The 19,319-nt window shown below is 39.2% G+C and overlaps 1 protein-coding gene across 4 annotated transcripts in view; it reads right to left on the bottom strand.

The window, feature by feature from the left end:
- The window catches only part of ABCC9 (ATP binding cassette subfamily C member 9), a 71,935-nt gene extending 59,538 nt beyond the window's left edge, over positions 1–12,397 (bottom strand). For 3 of the 4 annotated variants that reach the window (XM_033057123.2, XM_033057125.2, XM_033057122.2), the window contains exons 1-5: positions 12,176–12,396; positions 10,075–10,301; positions 8,668–8,711; positions 3,401–3,504; positions 1,721–1,886 (exon numbers count right to left, since the gene is read on the bottom strand). In XM_033057123.2, coding sequence (XP_032913014.1) covers positions 1,721–1,865 — 145 coding nt within the window. In that variant the 5' untranslated portion in view covers positions 1,866–1,886; positions 3,401–3,504; positions 8,668–8,711; positions 10,075–10,301; positions 12,176–12,396. Of the gene's footprint in view, positions 1–1,720; positions 1,887–3,400; positions 3,505–8,667; positions 8,712–10,074; positions 10,302–12,175 lie in introns of all 4 variants that reach the window. The other variant, XM_033057121.2, reaches the window with a different exon arrangement.
- Between the last annotated feature and the right edge of the window lie 6,922 nt (positions 12,398–19,319).

Raw genomic sequence — 19,319 nt, forward strand, 5'->3', positions numbered from 1 at the left:
TATTTAAGACACAAAATACTGCAAGAACAAATGATTCTCTCTTCTCCATAGCTATCTCAAGCATTTTCTATAGTTCTCTAAGGCTTGCTTTCCTAATCTAATGTGGTTTTCTTTGACCTTGCTCCTGTCTTTTTCTCTCCCCAGGCTGCTTTTAATTTTTCCTTTGCTGACACATCTGCACAAACACAGCTCAGCACCAAATTTCTTTTGGGGTCAGTCTATACCATGGACTCCGGTTGGTTTTTAATGCTCTGTTCAACAGTTATTTGCCCTGATAATTAGCATACAGAATGAAAATAGAAATACAAATAATTACAAATAGAAAACAAAGAATTACATACTTATAGGAATAACATACTATTTAAAATACTATATTTTTTCCTAACATTGTTAGGGAATTTTCAGCAGCTGCAATAGCAATTCAAAATTATTCGGCTAATACCTCTAAAAAAATCAAAGCAGCACTTGGTGTTACAGTGTTCAAAAATATTATCTCTGCCCACAGACCTCATACTGTACTCCCATCAAACACTTCTGCACAAAGCCTTGTCTTTCAAGGATGATTTGCACCTCACCTCAAAGGAAAAGCCAGCATTGAGGTAAAAATCCAGCATTGTCAGAGAGAGTTTCCATAATCCTGGGGTTTCTTTCCAGTCTTTATAATTTGTTAGAATTTGTTTCTTATTCTTTTGCTTAATTAATTAGTTTTTAGTCACTGGATCATGTCACAGCTACGTTTAGCCCACAGATTTTATTCAGATTTTATTAGCATTTTATTCAACCGCTTTGGAGTCTTTTTGCATGATGAAAGCCCTTCAATCTCAAATACAGTCCCAAATTTAAATCTTCCTTGTGGAAGAAATGCATTACCATCCACACATGCAACAGCAGGAAGGACACATGGGAGAACTGACATGGCATTTCTCATGCAGTTGTCAGGAGAATATTTATTTTCACTAATATTTTTGATGGTAATTCAAGTCTCTTGAATTACCTTTCTCTCTATGATCAGTTAGAATGCCACTGTTTGACCTTCTGGAAAAGTATTAAATTGTATTTATTTCACCACCGTAAATTTACTGGGATAAAAAGACAACTGTAGAAAAAAAATTATCATTAGAGTACTAGCTTAAATGGGTTTTTTTACAAGACTATGTGAGTTAGAGCCCCTCCACTGTCCTAAATTCCTCAAGACGGATTTATCATTTCTTCCTTTTTATTCCTGTTGGGAAAAAAATTATCTCTGTTGCTCTACTTTTGTTTGCATATGTTGGCAAAAGAAGTAATTATTCTATTTTAAATATTTCCTACACCTGTCCCAGCCTTACATCCAAGGTGAACATTTTGGATATTCTCTGTAATTCATGTAACTTCAAGGAAATTCAGACCCACTGCCCTAAGTCCTCTAATATGTAATAATAACAGAAGTTGCAAGTTGCCAGTTTTGAATGTGAAGAAAACTTCTGCAGAGAGAAGTTCCACAGCACTTGGATCTGATCTCTCTGGTTCTCATCCATCTCTTCATGCTGATTAGTTCAGATTTACATCTAAAATTCCTACATTTCACCACGTCCTCCGGGTGAAGCCATTCTGCCTCTTCTTTTTCAGAATTCAAAAATACAAAGCATCCAATGGTTTCACCAAGCCCATGCAAACTTGACTGAGTATAAACACATGCTCAAGTGCTTGTGGGATGGCAGAGCTGCACGGAATAACTCACCAATGAACAAAATTGGGAAGGTGATAAACAGCAGGAAGACATGAGGGACCAAGTTGAGGGCATCCACAAAGCAGACGTTCCTGAGGACACCAGCACTGATGTTGTAGGCTGAGGCATTGTCGTTGCCACAAAATGCGAGTCTCATCTCTTCCAGAGGGTCTGGCTACTACAGAAATGAGAGAAATGTTGACTACCAAGAGTGCTAGCATTCCCTTTGGCTGAAGACAAAATAAATATAATAAAGAGATAGGGAAGGAGCATGCTGAAATACCCATAGAGAATAATACAGTTGTATTTTGGAAATTATTTTGGGCTATGGCAAATACAAGTACATTAGAAGGCTGTGTTTATATGACATTAGTATTATTTATATTTTGATAATATTGTTTATATTTAGCTGTATTCATTATTTAAGTGCTATTTTTAAATATATTATGCTCTAACTTCTAATGCTCATAAGCACAAACACTATGCTGCAAAAGCTCTGTGAGAATACAAAGAAAGAAGGTAGAAGATATGAAAAATAAGTATTTCCATTTCTCCTAACAAAACCCAAAGGGACATAAGTTGACCTGTGTGTTGCTGTTTCTTTGGTGAGCCAACACTGTCTGTGCAATATCTCCAACAATTTGTTGCACTGCATTCCCAGTGCAAGCTCTGAACCTTTGGAATGTGTGATCTGGCAGCTTTGCACTCACTGATATTTTGTATTTCTTCATTGCCACATAGAACAATGGCCACACACACAAGACATTACAGATAAATAAGGAACTCTTAACCAAAGTAGGTGGTAAGATTGCCTAGGCAGTAAATCAGCATTTATGTTTGATCCTGAGAACCCTTAAACATGTGCTTAGACTCATCCCAGCAGTCTCTGATTTCCAAGATTTCTTGTGAGATTATCTTTGTACACCAAGATAAGCTCCTGTGTTTGTGTTTGCAGAGTGTGGACCATAGAGCAACCCAGAGTTATGGCCAGGTTCTGGCTTAAATCAATCTGTGCATCATTTATTTTTTCAGTCTTCTTTACAAGAAGATGAAACAGGACTGCAAACAAAGTCTTTCCTTGCTCATCTCTTTTCCTGAGACTTACACAGAGCAACATAGTGTTGTAGAATAAGTTGTGGAGAACCATTTATCCACATCTTTTTCTTTTCTCAAATTTTACATGCTAAAATAGAAGGAATATATTTAATTCAGCAAAGCATCTCTCTGCAAGAATGTTGGCATTGATAGGTTTTGCAGAATCAGAACAAGATAAGGATGCAGAAAGTGCATGAATGCAGTTTAAAAACAAAAAGAAAAGTCAGTTGAATGGGGAGAAAAAGGTTTCTTATTTTCCTCAAATAGTTAAGATTAGTTCTGTAAGTTGTTTAAACAAGGTAATCATAACAAGGTAAGCATAAATTACACAAGTAGTCCCGTAGAGACAGAACAAACATGCAGATCTTCACAAAAACACGGAATTCAAAGAAGCATTTTGAACCTCTGCTAAACCCCCTGTTAGCTTTTAACCAGGCTCTTTTTGGGTCTGAAAAGCACAGCCCATATCAAAACACATCAGTGAAGAGGAGTTTCTTTGAAAAGAGTGTGATAAATGCACTCCCTTTCCCAAATATTTCGGCAGTTTAAGGCTGAGATTTACCAGCAGTTAAGCGTAACTCGCATTCATGTACTCACTGTGAGGCAAAAGCTGAGGGTCAACCGACTCAGACTTCAGTAACCACCATCTGCTAACAGTCCATGTGCTGTAACATAATTTGATGGAGATTTTGGCCCATTCTCTATAATGAATAGAGTGATATGACCACTATCATTCTATAATTTTATTTTTATACCAAAATACATTCATAAGTGCATAAGGCTAGTAACAAAAAAGAAAACTTCTGTTGATGTGGAATCTGTCTGAATATATCAAGGAGTTACTAGCAAAACAAATAAGGAACTTTTTAAAAAGATCTACACAGAGGTTGTTTGGGTTTAATTTGTGAAATCTTGACATGTCTTCTTTAAGGGAAACATAATGATAATGGTAATCTCTTGAAAATCAGAAGTGCTGTTTCCTCATTTTTATCGAAGGTCAGAAGTCCAAGGGAGTTCTGCTGGGAATTTTCCTCCCTTTCCCACAAGGATGAGACTCTTTTGAGGCAGCATAAGATGCTGTTGTGGTCTAGTGGTTGGAGTGGTACTGAAAGGCAGGAGAATCCTGGGTTCAGATGAGCACTCAATCATTGACTGCCTGTGTAGCTTTTGGCTTCTAGTCAAAAATCAATCTGGGAGAAAGGATGAAAACCACATCCAGGGGAAGCTAAGGGAACTGTTGTTTTTTTCCCATTTTTCTGGGAGGAAAATAGAATAGAGGTAGCAAATGTTCAAGTGAAGGACTATTAACTGTAGGAAGAGTGTTTTCTCCCAACTAGAGACCACCATCAGTTTGCAGAGGTTTCCTATCACACCTCAAACAATAGTTGCTAAAAGCTCTTGTGCAAGATGCATCTTTGAAGAATCACATCTGAATCTTCACAAGAATCTGTGCTGTGCCTAATTTTGTGATGGAGTATGTCCAGTAATACTCTTAAAAACAATTGTTCTTTGCACATTGCCAGGACTGAGAAAAGAACCTGGTCCTACTAGTTAATTCTGATATATAGAGACAGTGCCCAACATACTGGTTATATTTTTCAAGAGAAGGTAAGAGCAGTCTATCCACAATATTTTTGTTCATTTAAAAAAAAAAGAGAAGCAGAATTTAATTGCCTTCTCTTAAAAAGAGAGAGAAAATCAAACCTAGTTTGGTTAAATAAAAAAGATTATATGGCAAATGAAATGAGGTAGGGTAATTGACACTAAATTCCTAAGATTTTTGATCAGAAAACTTCATCATGAGTCAGTTTATCCAGTGATCATGTTCATTCAACTTTCACAGGCTTAAAATCTATCAAAATATTCTGATCAGTGCTGTGATGCTGTGCTGCCCCAATGCAACTTTAGCATCCTAAAATGCCAAATCATAAAATGTACAACTTCCCTGTTCAGCAGCTCAGGACTCACATCCAGTACAGTTTGGCACTGATAGGGAATAGAGGAGATAAGAACTGTGGAAGCATTAGTAGTCCAGTGATTCTTCCTTCCTCCTTTCCCTCCTTTCTTCCACCCATTTTCCCATCTCCACTGTGCTGGGAATGAGCTGTAGCTGGAAGTGGAGGACTCATGTTCTACATCTGTTGGCATATCCCAAATTTCATAACACCTTCTGCTGCTGGCAGTTCCCTGGATCTTTAAGAATGGTGCATGGAAACACCCTGCACTACCTTAGAGCTCTGATAATGGGAGAAATAATGTCATCTTCAGTGTGTCTCATGGGGAGACAGGAACCAGTCCATCTTTCCCTTCCCACCCATTTCTGGTTCAGAAGGCAGATCTCACACACACACTGTTTTGTGTCTTGAACCACAGGACCTGGCCCTGTTTTTTGGAAAACTTAGATACAGAGGAGACTCTGGAGGTGGATAGATGCACAGATCCATCACCCCCTGGAATAAAGTATGTAATGTAGTTCCTGCCTCTTGGCTCAAATTTCCTAGATAAGAGAAATATACTGGATGAAGTTTTGCTGATATCAAAGGGAGAATGCTTTGCATTTACAGTCAGTGCCCTTTGGTTTGAAGCTGAAATTAGCCATTACTTTCTGCAGCATCAGGGCATGCCTCCAGAAGCTCATTTTCATTACCTAAAAGTTTAGAGTGGTGTTCTTCTCCAAAGAAGGACAGAAAGAAAAGCCCCTAGGGCAGACGAACAAATCCTTAATTTCTCTAGACAGTACAGGACATTTTTCAACAATGCCTTTGCAGCTCAACTAAAAATAACATGAGTTGGACCATGACAAATTTTCAGATGCACTCTGTCATCCAAGAAAACAGTGCAGCCTTCAATCTTTTTCAAATAAAACTTTGATAATATAATGGCAACATTTTTTGTGCCCACTCTCAAATCCCATGCTTGGGAAGTTCAGTGTGGCTACAGAAGGACACATTTTTTGGGCTGCAAACGATGTAAGCTTCCAACTAATTAAATAGTCAAGGTTGCACTTTTAAACAGCATTTCAGTATTGCAAGTTAAAGTTAAAGAGATCCTTAATAATTCTAATAATTTTAAAGAGTTTTGAAAGGCCTCAGCTACACTGGCTTTTCATGAGTCCTAGTTTTGAAAGCTTTCACTCAAAAAACTGAGCCCGGAAATTAAAACAATCTTGATTGCAGTTTACCCAGTGAACGCGTGAAAAGGGACCATTCCCTTCTTTCATGAAAGATTTCATGAAATGAAATGAAATGAAAATGTGAAAATTAAGAACAATAAATTAAAAATTTTTTTAAAAGACCACCAAAAAAACCCTCAAAAAACAATAACAAAAACCCAACAAAGCCAAAACATTAAGAACTGAAGAAATGCAGTTGTGCTTACTGTTGTAACTCATTGGAAACCGCAGCAGGAAAGGAAGATGGAACACGTCTATGTCTGATCACTGATCAAATTTGGTTCCCTGAATGAAAATTTAACTATTAAACTATCCTTTCCTTGGCTTTTACTCTTCTAGTAGGCAAATGCTGGGCTTCAGTCAGCACTACATCTGCAGAGAGGGAAAAAAAGGTATCTTGCCCATGAGTGGAAGTGCAGTTTCTTTCCCTCCACACTGAGCTTTATGCAATAAGAAAGTACACTGAATACTTATTCTGTTTTTCCCACAAAAAAAAAAAAAAGACAGAATGTTGATCACACAGAACAGCAAAACCTGTAATGCTGAAGGTCTTTGAATTTGACATAACCAAATCAGAATACAGAGCTGACTCAAGTTTTCCCACCCTGTGGCCAAGGGTCCTTTTCTCCTTCCCAAAGATGAGGAGACAGTTTTTAGGCCACAGCAAGTATGTGGGCAGAGAGCAAGGAGGTAAAACTAGGCTGCAGAGCCAGTTTTCTCAGGAGGAGAAATTCAAAGATATTTCTGTTGTAACAGGGATGGAAGAGATTAAAGCCTTTAATCCTCCAACTCAGAGAGATTATTGCATTCCACAACAGCAGCTGCCCTCGTACACCTGCTAGGACCCTTCCTTGGGAACACTGGAACAGCACTGCCTGGAAGGGTACACAGGTGAATTAAGGAGCAAAACCAGGTGGGTTTATCACCCTCAGCACTCTGCCTTGCTGTGGGCTCACAGTCCAGCAGAGAGCCACACAAACATAGTTCAGTCTCACAATTAACAGTCCTAATCACCATGGTGCTGTTCCCAAGATAAGAAGCCCTGCTCACATCAAGCTCAACATCAGGGCTGAGCTGCTGCAGCTGCCCTACTTCAGTTCCCAACTGGCTCATACAGGACTGTCTCAAGGACATAACAGTGGAGAAATGTCCACCAACCTCTTAGCAAAACTTTTTCTGTGGGTCCCAAAAGACAGGAGAGGCACTGGAAAGCAAAGGCCTCTTCTTCCCATATGGATTGACCTTTTCTCTAAGCTCATGCTCAGGTTGGAATCTTTGGAGCTGAAAGCTTCTCTACAGGAAGATGGCTTTGACTGGCAAACATCACTGTCTGAAAAAAATGGGAGCACTCTAACTGCCACATTGAAAAAAGAAATTGTGCAACCTAAAAGTGAATATTCTGGAGAAAGCAGACAAAGGGGTAGCAAGTTATTTTGAAATTTGTTGCTCATCTGCCATTATGAACCACTACTTCTCATCAGGTAGTAGCAGCCATTCAGAATAACTGTTGAGGTGCTCATAAACTCATTTTAAACTACAATGTTGGTCAGTCATTACAAAATATGGCTTTCCCAGAGAAAGTTCCACTTGCTGTTGAATACAGTAGGCCAACAAGTTATGCTGGGGCAATTGTACCAATGTGGATACATCACAATTTGCTTCACTGCTAATTATAGCAGGAATGTTATACGTTATAATAAAGTTACCAAGCATGCTAGGTTTAATCTATCATTTCAGACATGGAAATGTAGTAATGGGACAAGATCACCTGACAACAAGCATGTCCCATCTGAGGACACCAGCTAAATTCAGCAACCCAGCAGAAGTGCCGAGTGCCAGGTAATTTTTTGTTTTAACACTTGTAGGCTGGAAGGCCTTCGTCTTTCTAAGATACTGTCAAATTACTCACTTTAACTTCTGTCTTTATGAACTCTACAACTTATCAGAGATTCTCAGAGGTGTTTTTTCCTCCTGCCTTTGACAATGGCCTGTACTGAATAGTCAGTGCGAGCTACAGCCATCAGCCAAACTTCACAGAGGAGGGGAATGGAAAGAACAATCAGGATGGGCCCATGTTGGTACCAGTGGAAGGCAAGTTTCAGTTCTCCTTTACATCATTTGGGAATCTGATTCCCTGTTGGTTTACTTTAATGAGTATGTGAACTATCTGAACAGCAGTTCACCCCTCAAAGAAATAGCTAAAAAAACCCTCATGGTCCTTTATGCATCTAAATTTTTTTGCTAAGATCCCCATTACTGGCAAGTTGAGACTTCCTGGTTTTAGGCTAAGGTGAACAGACACAGTCATAAGAGAATAAACAGAAAACAGCACAAAAGTGATTCATGAACAAATATTCACTGTGAAGAGGAATTTTGAGAAGAAAGAAAATAGCTCAAAGTCGTAAACATGGAAATGACAAAACGTTGAACCTAAACACTCACAAATCTCATTTTAACAAGCATAAATGGGGATTCTCAGGGGCACTAAGCCAGTTCATGAGATATATTTTCCATAAGCAATTCTGAAGAAGACAATGGGAAAAATGGTAGATAATCTAAATTTCCATTAAAATTATGAGAACATCCTCACCAAGTACAAAACTATAAGAATCCTAATTAAAGACATTTTAACTACCTTAAGGGTCTTTTAAAGTGGACTTAAAAATCTTCATATTCAAGAGTTTAATCTTACCTGAATTATCACTCTGATCGTCATGCTCTGCAAGGTACTTATGACTACAAAAAAAAGAGTATAAGTACACTCCTCAGGTGGAGCTTGTTTGGGGGAATAAGAATATTTTGAAAACATTTACTGCAGTAGTTCTGTTGTCCATACTTAAAAAAAAAATAAAGATATAAATTGATAGTTGCACTTCCTAATTGAAATATATCTGTTTACAGAGCATTCTTGTGTCTCAGTTCAGATCAAATTTCATTTTGGTCTTACATATACTGTGCATTATATGCCCATATATACATATAAACATGTATGTATATACATATGTGTATGCATATAGGTGCAGGGTGAAGAAAATAATCTGAGTTTTACAAAAGTACTTAGTTCTTATCTTCTGAATAAATCACAAAAGTAAAATTTGTCTTTCCTTCTGGAATTTTCCACAGTAAATTTTAACTAAGGACCAATGGTTAATTTATAGCTTTGAATGAAAGGCGTAACTCTGAGGTTTTCCACAGATTTTAGTGCTCTGAATCTTTTTCCTTTCTAGGTTTAACCCTTCTAGTTTACTCTTCTTGCCTTTCCTAAAAGCCCTAAACCCAACCTATGTGATCTATAGTCTTGCAAAGAGTTCTGCTGAGGCAATGGCAGAAAGCACTGTCCCTCTCAAATCTATTTTATCAAAAATGACCCGATACAAAATACAACTTTCCTTTTATTCCTTATTTAAGCTGTGACCACCTATGCTCCACAGACCCCTCTTCCTTGCTAAGAGCTGTCCCGGCTGCCCTGGGCCTCAGGATGATGAATTACCTCTGGTGCTTGTCAGCATTCGCAGCGCTAGCTGCCGTGTGCCACAGCCTGATCCAAACGGTGCTGAAGTCAATGCAAAGAATCTCATTGACTTCGGGAGCCTTCTGGATCAGGCTCCAAACACAGGGAAAATCACAACGGCACTGGTGCTGAAAAGGCTGTTGGCACTGCAAAGCATTTCACACAAACATCTGCAGTGGTCTCACACATCTAAAGGCATCGCTTTTTTTTTTTTTTTTTTTTTTTTTCTTTCTTTTTTGGAAAGCTTCTCCACACAATGCAATCCCCAACACCAGCGTGCTACGCTGCCTGCTGTAAAACCTTCGACTTCACATTGCCAAGACAGGACAGTTTAAAAAAAGAAACATAACCCTGTGAACAGCAGCAAAGAAAACATCAGCAGGAGGGGACGGTAAAGGCTGAGAACGCCTGCGAATGGAAAAGGAAAAAGAGATTGGAGTTGTAATCCCAGGAAAGAACGAGGAGCAGCCCTGTCCCACAGATATAAAGGGAAGGAGGAGGAGGAGGTGGTTAGTGGGAGATAATGGGGGGAGGGTCATCGCATGCCCCGTTTGGTTACTGAATGTTAGATCAAACTCTGCAGCTTACCTTTGTAAACACAACCCCAAAATACCAACCCAAAGTGTCACTCGGTTGTGCTATGTGATCAATATCATCCCGATGGCAGGATTTTCCTCCACTTAGTGAAGCCGCTCCAAGCCCTGGAGTGGATTATTTTTAGGCTGGTGATGGGAAGATCAGCTGCTGCCTCCTATCGAGTTTCCAAAGTGCACAAACTCTTCTTGCCTTTCTCATACGCTGAAGGGGGCAGGAAACTGGGAAGAGACAGGCAAGCAAAAAGCACCAATTTTTTGCCTCCTGAAGCTACGGTCCCCTGGGATTTCTTCTGCTTGCTTTTATTTTCATTTTTCCCTCTCTGGAGCAGTAAGATTCCAAGAAGCTGCATTGCAGCACATAGACTATTAGCAGATGGCTGTTCTGAAGTAATTGATTTATAGACAAGGTAGTCTAACTTTTGGCAGGCTTTCAGAGATTCAGCTTTTGATTCCTTTGTAATTAATCTTGGATAATTTGAATTTGACAACATAATTTTGCATGTCTTTCACCATATTAAGCAGAAAATCTACTCAGATATCTTACTTTACTCACGTACCTAAGTCCCTCCAGTTCTTCTGTTTAAAATACAGGCCAAATCTCACTTTTTGATCACACAGGTCTGCTTCTTGTGAAATGGCTTTTTTAATACTTGAAACAAAATTCCAAACTAATTTCATGTTCATACCAGGAATATAGTTTTCAATACAATAGCCCTTATTTACGTGGGATAACATTTTTTAGTTGCAAAATCCATTGTATATGTTTATTTAGAGGTAAAGGAGTCCCAAGAGAGCCCACATGTGGCCAGTTGGTTTGTTTGCTCATTTTCTCACAGCGCCATCAAACAGACATGAACCAAGATTTGGATTTTTCCATCGTGACAGTTTCACTTGAACCTTACAGCTTGAGGTCATAAATTGCAAAAATCGCACAGCACACGTGGCAGTGCAGGGTGGTTTTGGGTAGAGCTGCTGGAATCACGGAACGGCTGAGCTGGAAAGGATACACAAGGATCATCCACACCAGTTCTTGTTCAGTCATTTGGTACCAGAGTTGGAGGGCCTTGGGACAGAATTCTGCTTAGACCTTGCAGAATTCAGAGACTGCATCTAGATCATTAGAAAATAAATGGTTTCCAAGGGATTGAGGTCAAAGATGCTTCCATGTTTCCATGAATGGGGTAACAGAGAATGCTGAGCTGAGAATGGACTTGGATGGTTGAGGCCAAACACTGCAGGATTAATCAAAATCTTGGCAAACCCAGACTGCTCCTTTTTCTCTGATGATTCAAACCTGACTGTTGTAGGGATAAGAAATCAGAAACCTCAGAGCTAGACATAATTAATACCTTTTGTTAGCTCCCATTGATTTGAAATACCAACACAGCTTTATTACACTTAGATAGACCTCAACAGTCCTCCAAGGCATATGAAATCTTTGACTTGTGATTACTTTTTTTTTTTCCTTTTATTTCTTCCCTTTTCATGTATGAAATGCTTTAGAAAAAAAGATTACAGACTGGAAGTCTCTGAGTTCTGCTATATATCTATGCTTGCTAAAGAAGATTTTTTTAAAAATAAAAAAAATTTAGCCCATCTAATCATCTGAAATAGCATTGCCATGTAATATTTTTGAAAATACATTTAATATCTGACAGAAGTGAGCAACATTTATGTTCACAGTTTTCTTCACCAAAACATGAATATTTAATTCATTGTTATTCAGTTCTGTCTTTGCTACAAAATTGTTTAAACAGGAAGGAAAAAAATAAGGCAAAATGAACATGGAATCAGCCAGCATGTTTCATTTTGCTGTTTCTAAATGGGGTGTTTTCATTTCTCTACATGACAAGCTAAAGTGTTTTGAAATGCATTTTTAAAGGATTAAGAAAAATGAAAAGCTCTGAAATGTCAGAAGAGTCAGCCCTGATCTGGGGCTGATCTTGTATCAGGGCTTTTCGATTTGTCAGGGGGAGGAAGGGAGCGGGGAAGGAGAGGGGGAAATGATCATTACAGGAATTCAAAATATTTCAGGGAATTTTTGGGCGTTTAAATGAATGGAAACAACCACAGGCTGATCCTCAGGTACCCACACGTCCAGCACGTCACCAGGTTTCCCGGTCAGCCTCCAGAAGATGAGATCTGGTACCGACATCTCCGCAGGCCGGGGTGATTCAGCTGCAGAAGTGCCAGCAGTGCGGGACCGAACCGGGCACCGGAACCGCGGGACCGAACCGGGCACGGCACCGCCAGCACCGGGACTGCCGCCCTGGGAGCGGCTGTGGGGGGCAGGGAAGGGAGGGCATTGCGGGGAGGGATGTAGGAGGGATGCGGGGAGGGATGCTGGGAGGGATGCAGGGAAGGATGCAGGGAGGAATGGAGGGAAGGATGCAGGGAGGGATGCGGGAAGGGATACAGGGAAGGATGCAGGGAGACATGCAGGGAAGGATGCAGGGAGGGATGCGGGAAGGGATACAGGGAAGGATGCAGGGAGAGATGCAGGGAAGGATGCAGGGAGGGATGCGGGAAGGGATACAGGGAAGGATGCGGGGAGAGATGCAGGGAAGGATGCAGGGAGGGATGCAAGAAGGGATACAGGGAAGGATACAGAGAGACATGCAGGGAAGGATGCAGGGAGGGATGTGAGGAAGGATGCAGGGAGGGATGCGGGAAGGGATACAGGGAAGGAATGCAGGGAGGATGCGAGGAAGGATGCGCCATCCCCTCGGGCCCCCGCCGGTACCCGGGGCACTCACCGGCGGCGAGGGTCCCTCTGCGGGCTGGTGGCCCCGCGGCCCCGGAGCGAGGGCAGAGCCTGACCATGGCGGATGGGCAGCTTAGAGGCAGAAGCTGCTTCACCTGATGGCTTTGGTGAGGGAGGGGCAGAATGCAAAATATTCTAAGCGGATCTTAACAAAAACACTGAGGTTTTGGCTCCTTCGTTCTGTGAAATCCACAGCCCGGCTGGCACTGATTTTCACACCCTGGGGGTTTTCCATCAGCTTGACCAGCTGAGCCCAAAAGAAGCAAAATTGTGGAGGAATAGCATGTGTGGGAAAAGGTTTTCATATATCAGGACTCACCAATGTGAAGAAAATTACGTGACAGGCGTTGCAGTGTGGATTTATTTGCCACAGGTCCTGGCTGAGCACTCTCCACCTGAATTGTCTTGGTTTATTTAACTCACTAACCAGGAAAGGAAGGGTGGCTGCACTCTGGACCCTGTCCACACAACAAGCTGCTCTGGTTTCAGCTGCCAGCAGCTCTCTCTGCTGCTTCCCATATTGTGGGCCAGTCCATGGGTCTCCCTCTACAGCATTTATGGCAGTCCAACACTAACAATCAAAGCACTGGACCATAAGGAGTTTTTACTCACTACCCAAACTCAGAGAGAGGCCTGCAGGCTCTTTGTCTTTTCCATTTTTAAGGTGAAGAGCTGAAGTCCACTTCATCACTTGCGCAGGTTCACACTAAAGTAGCTGTTTTGGAGAAAACCTCTCATTGTGCTGAGCTGGATAAATTCCTTGACTAATTTTAAAATAACTTTCATAATTTATACCAGGGCTTTATGCTAATGCAAAAAAATATTCATAGTTTATTATATAAGTTATGGACTATCAAGTATTTATTTTGCTTCTAAATTTGTCACAGTGACAGAATCCCCATAGTGCTGTGTCAGAACTTGCGCCACCATATAAAAAGATCAGACTGATACACCTTTCAAGATTATTTTTACTTACACTTACAACCCTACTTTAAAAAAAAATTTGCTATATTTCTTTTAATTACACATTGCTCTTTCTATCTAAAGAAAAATTAATGGATCTACCAAGAAAATTGAAATGAAGTAGCAAAGATTTTTTTTCTTTTTTTTTTTTTCTTGTCATAGAAAATGCAGCTTGGTCTTTGGATAACTTCTCTGTCTGTTTAAAATATTTATTGTTATTAAGCTTGGAGGGGGGAAGCAGTAGAAGCTTAGTATTATTTGAAATATTTTCCACAGTTTTTTTAAAAAGTTATCATGCCTGGTTTCTATGGGGAAAAGTGTTGTGGAAAATATATATACAGCAAAATTTCAACAGAGCAATCTACGTAGCAAAGAACTCTATATGGAGAAGTATGAGAAAATCCCAGACCCCAGAGTTCATCTCTATAAAAGGTGTAGAAAGCCACAGGCCTTGAACAGGGATCTACAAATCTTCTGATCTTTGAGGGACAACGGCGCCGTGGTGGAGTCAGAGGCACCAAATATGATGCTACCATTAGCTCTTGATCTTGGCAAAGGTCAGATCCTGCACACAACACAAATTTTCACATCTCTAGGTTTAGTTGTTCTGTTTGACAAAGGTTGTTTTACTTAAAACGACAACAACAAAATACACCGAAAAAACCAAACAAAAAAACCAAAACCAAAAAAAAACCAACCACATAGGTAACCAAATGCATGTAGTTTGCATTACACTCTTTTTTCCTTCAAAAACCCCACAAAGTCTGAGAGCTACTCCTTTCATATTGAAGGGCTTTTCAAGGCTGTCAAGGATAATGCAAGATCTCTGAGTGTAGAGGAGTTGCATCATAAATATCATAAAGTAAACCTTTTGCAATACAATTTAGATTCTACCAAACCCATAGACCCACTCGTACTTGTACTATAAATTGCCATGATATTGTGGATTTTACATGTATGTCTGTGTGTGAGGATCTGGGGAAAAGGGGATTATTTTTGGTTTTAAATAATCACAGAATCATTAAGGTTGGAAAAGACCTCCAGGGTCATCAAATCCAACCTGTGACCAATCCCTACCTTGTCACCCAGCTCAGAGCACTGAGTGCCAGCCACATTCAGTTGTTCCTTGGATACCTCCAGGGATGGGGACCCCTTCCTCTGTGCTGTATGGGATTTGAGTCCTCTAGGCTGACACTGGATAATTCAGACCATTCTTTTGCATTTCCCAGAAAAATCTTCTTAATTTCTAACCCAGCAAACCTGCCAGTCAGATTTTAAACCATCTGCAACCAAAACTGAACTACTGTAGGATCAGGTTCATTTTCTCCCATTAAACTCCACAAGGTACCTACATTGTTCAGTCCCATCTACAAATGATGGCTTTTAGAGATGTAGTAGTCAGAAATAAAAATTTTAGGTGTTTAATTTCAGAATTAATGCCTGAAAGGGGCATTAGATACTAAACACAGAACTTGCTTCACCCAGGATTAAATTTCAGATGCTTGATTGCTTGTGTGTCTGCCTGCTACTAGCTCCCTATATAGCATTTAGAGAGAAAAATACATTTTCAGATGATGATTCTTTTCATCCTAAACCAGATATAGAAGATAGTGTGAACTGATTTCACCTGGGATATGACTATCTCACCCCCTGGAGAATGACAGTGTTTAAATGGTTAAAGTTTTGGAAACTTTACCTGTATCTTTTTCTTTTTTTCTTCTTTGAGGTATGGAAATAAATTTTCAGCCTGATATATATTTTTTGCATGTATATTTTAAAAGGGCAATAACCATAACAAGTGTCTTGTAGAGGCCATCTCTACCATTTTTACTACACCTGGTTAGAACCCACACAGAATGTCTTCCACATGTCTTCTCACCTCTGATTGTAATTCCAGAAGTTTTCCTACTTGAGACCTGCCACATTCTGTGCTGGGAAAAATTTTTAACATAAAAGAAAAACAATCATCAAAACTATTAGAAATCTATTTGATAGGAATAGATGAAATTAATTTGCCTATACTAACCCTGAAATCTGACATCTGTTGCATACAAAAGACAGTTTGCTTTTTTTTCTGTTATTTGTTCTGTATAGAATACATTCCTTAAAATTCACTACCATAAGGGGATGTAAATAATCCCTAAGAAGATTCATACCTTTTTTTTTTGCAGGCAAGATATGTAGTGCAGTGCCTTGCTTTCAGAGAAACATTCAACCATAAAGGGTCCCACATCTGCCTTTTATCTAAATCCTCATCCTCCAGTCTCTGAAGCTGCATATCTGCAAGCTGGAAACTTCTTAACTTCTTAAATCTCTGTTCAGACTTCTGGGAACAGAAAAGAACTTGTGTTCAAATTCATTTCCATAAAAAGGACAAACCACAAATACATTTAAAATCATCGTGATCACATTTTATGTTGTATTTCAGTTAATGATATGTCATCTAGGTAATTCAACTGCTACATATTAAGTGCAGTAATTGAGGATTTAATACACTCTGCTCTGTCCTTTGTGTTATTTGCTACCCCTGTATTTACATTTATTTATAAAATCTATATTATTTATTTAAATTATTTATTTATAAAATACTCATGCCCCTGATCTCAGATCTTTTCTCATTCTCTTGTACCTGATGTCATTTGCTACCCTTGCTGGAAATCAGGAAATGGTAATGTAAATCTAAATTCAATTTTATAGCACACAGAACTTTATTAAATCTCACTTTACATGGATTAAAACTGGGAATAAAAATTAATCAAAAGAGAAGAGATTAAGTTAAAATTACTCTTTTACAGTAGGACATGCCAATGGCCTAACAGTGGAAGGCAGTGTCTTAGCAGAAAACAAATTTGAAAACAAATTAAAACTTTCTAAATTATCCAGTAATCAGCATACTGCAGAATCTTTATGTCACAAGGAATGTTGCATCCACAGATTTGCCAAAAACACTTTCTGAAGCTCCTGGGTAGGGTATATCTAAAGGTACTTCCTTAATACTTCATCACAGCCCTGTGACACCAGTCTGACAGTGTGGTTAAAGGGTTCAAATAAGTAAAGAAAAAACGGGATAAATTCTTACAACACAATTGGTCCAGGTCCAAGACAACCACAATACCATATGGTAAAGAAATAATAGAAAATTAAACAGCCTTTGTGGTGAAAACAGCAGTTCCTGTGAAACAGTAGTAGCAAAACACCTCCCTGAAAGTGCACAATGCTTCCAGGAAGACTCTTGGTAGACAGCATAAGATTTATTAATGTGACTTCAAGGACATTCACATCAAATTTGCAGTAATAAAGCAAAGGATCTGAGAAATGTAAAAGGGAATTAAACAGACTTACATCATTGTTCACTCTCTGTTTTACATCTTGTCCCTGTAGCAGTCAAGAGCAGCACCATTTCATTTCAAGTGGCCCTTTGGGTTCTTTTGCATTTTGGATTGTTTTTGCATATGAAATGCTGGCATACTGAGGCAACCCGGCCACCATCAAAATAATATGACCAAAACCACCCTAGCCAAATCTTCACTTTGTGAATTGGTGCGTAAATGGGCTGCACTCAGCTATTCTGATGAATGGATTCTTCCCTCCCAGTTATCTCAGGAAGACCCCACAGGTCTATGTGCACTGCTGTGTGTAACATGCTCAGCATTGTCACTCTAGCTGCAATTAAAAATGAACCCCACCTGTACAATCCAACCCAAATCTGGTCTGTACATGCATCATCATCCAACAGTTGCTTCAAATGACAGGGTTTTATCAACAATGAGACAGATTCTGTAGCCAACTTGCAGCGACTGACTGTGAGATGGGGCTGAGGAATGTCTGAGAGCAGTTGAGCATAACTGGGTTTAAATTTGAACCATAAGGCAACAGCCACTAGTGGTAAGAATCATACACATGACATGTTCTGCCTGAACAGATTAAATTGTATCCTCAGGAGGTCAAACTCCCATTTCCCTCTTCAGAAAATTTTAGATGGAAATGCAAGTTCCTGTGTCCCATACTCATTTCATATATTGCAGGGTGCCTTGAGCAGCTGATGTGCGTGTGAACCCTTTCATTTAGACTAAAAAACCCACAACAAAATCACTTTATCTGTTGCTATAGCAATACTATGTTGTTGGAAAAAAGTAGCTAATGCTACTGTGATTCATGTTGCCTAACAGAACTGAGAAAGAAACTGTGAGAAAAAGTGAGGGGAAAAGAAAGGAGAGATGCTTTAGAGGATGTCTCAGGAAATATTCGTGTCTTTCAGGGAAAATACAGCTGCACATCCTTCTTGCCTTCATTGGGCAGAGCCTTTGTAGGTGATTTCATCTGAACTGGATATTTAGCTAAATCACTATTCAGCCCACGTAGTTGGTGTTTATTAAACTGGTTCAATGCTAGTTGATAGGAAAACCACAACTACCAGAATTAGTTGGAATTTTATTTTGAAAAGCTTTTGCTATTCTGTCTTACTCATAAAAAAAAAAGAAATTCAAAGTACTTCTGTTAGGTATTTACTTTTTACTTACAAAAATACAGTATTTTTTCTAATTTCTACTTTTTTCCCCCTCTGTTATTTCCTCTCTCCTTTTAGAAGTAAAACACAGAGGAAGAAACAAAAAAAATTATTTTTCTGATGTTTTTAGGGTCCATAGTACCTAGTATTCGTAGAGATGTAAATTATGATAACATTGCGAAAACCCTTTATGTGTGAAAAACTTATCTATTTCCCATTATATTTGTTCCAGTATTTTCAAAATGAAAAATCCGTAGGTCCATATTTTGAAAATTTTAACTTGTCTTCTTAAGAAGTATTGACAACAGTGTTCCTACTGAAGCTGAGAGGAGACACAGATTCCTGAACTCCTGAGGAAACTTCCAGAGCTAAAGAGAGATATTAATTGAATAACAGAAGGGTGGGGAATATATGAAGTGATGCAGTTATTCAATGTATTAAACATTTTATTATGTCTTGGGAACCCAATAAAGTGGGATCCTGATAAATAAGCTGAAATTATATTTTCTAGTAGATGATTTACCACAGTTTCTGGACACAATTTGAACAGTAAAAATCAAGATTCTTGTTTAGAAAGCTTTCTCTCCTGCAAATACACACCTCAGCTCTCACCTAGAAAATTCAAAAGAATAGTTCTCTTATCAAACCATTCTGTGTTTTGATATCAAGTAACACCAGTAAAAGTGCCACTACAATTTTGAAACAATGTCCTTTTTACCCTCAGTTTGAAGCATTCAAGTCTGGTACCTGAATAAGGTGTACCAGCATCCAGGCATCTTCCATCTACACATGGAGCTGTGAGAAGAGTGACACAGAAGTTCCTTCTCCCTACTAAAAACTCTTGTTTTCAGACCAAAATGTGTCATTCCCCCTAAGCGCTAAGAAACACATCGATAAAGACAGAAAGTTACTGGTTGGAGCTTGTGGAATACTTGATACAGGGAATTGGAAACACACACAGGAGGCAAATCAGCCTGAAATTTAATCAGGAGACAAAAATAAT

This window comes from Catharus ustulatus, chromosome 4 (assembly GCF_009819885.2).
Source record: "Catharus ustulatus isolate bCatUst1 chromosome 4, bCatUst1.pri.v2, whole genome shotgun sequence".
NCBI lineage: Eukaryota > Metazoa > Chordata > Aves > Passeriformes > Turdidae > Catharus > Catharus ustulatus.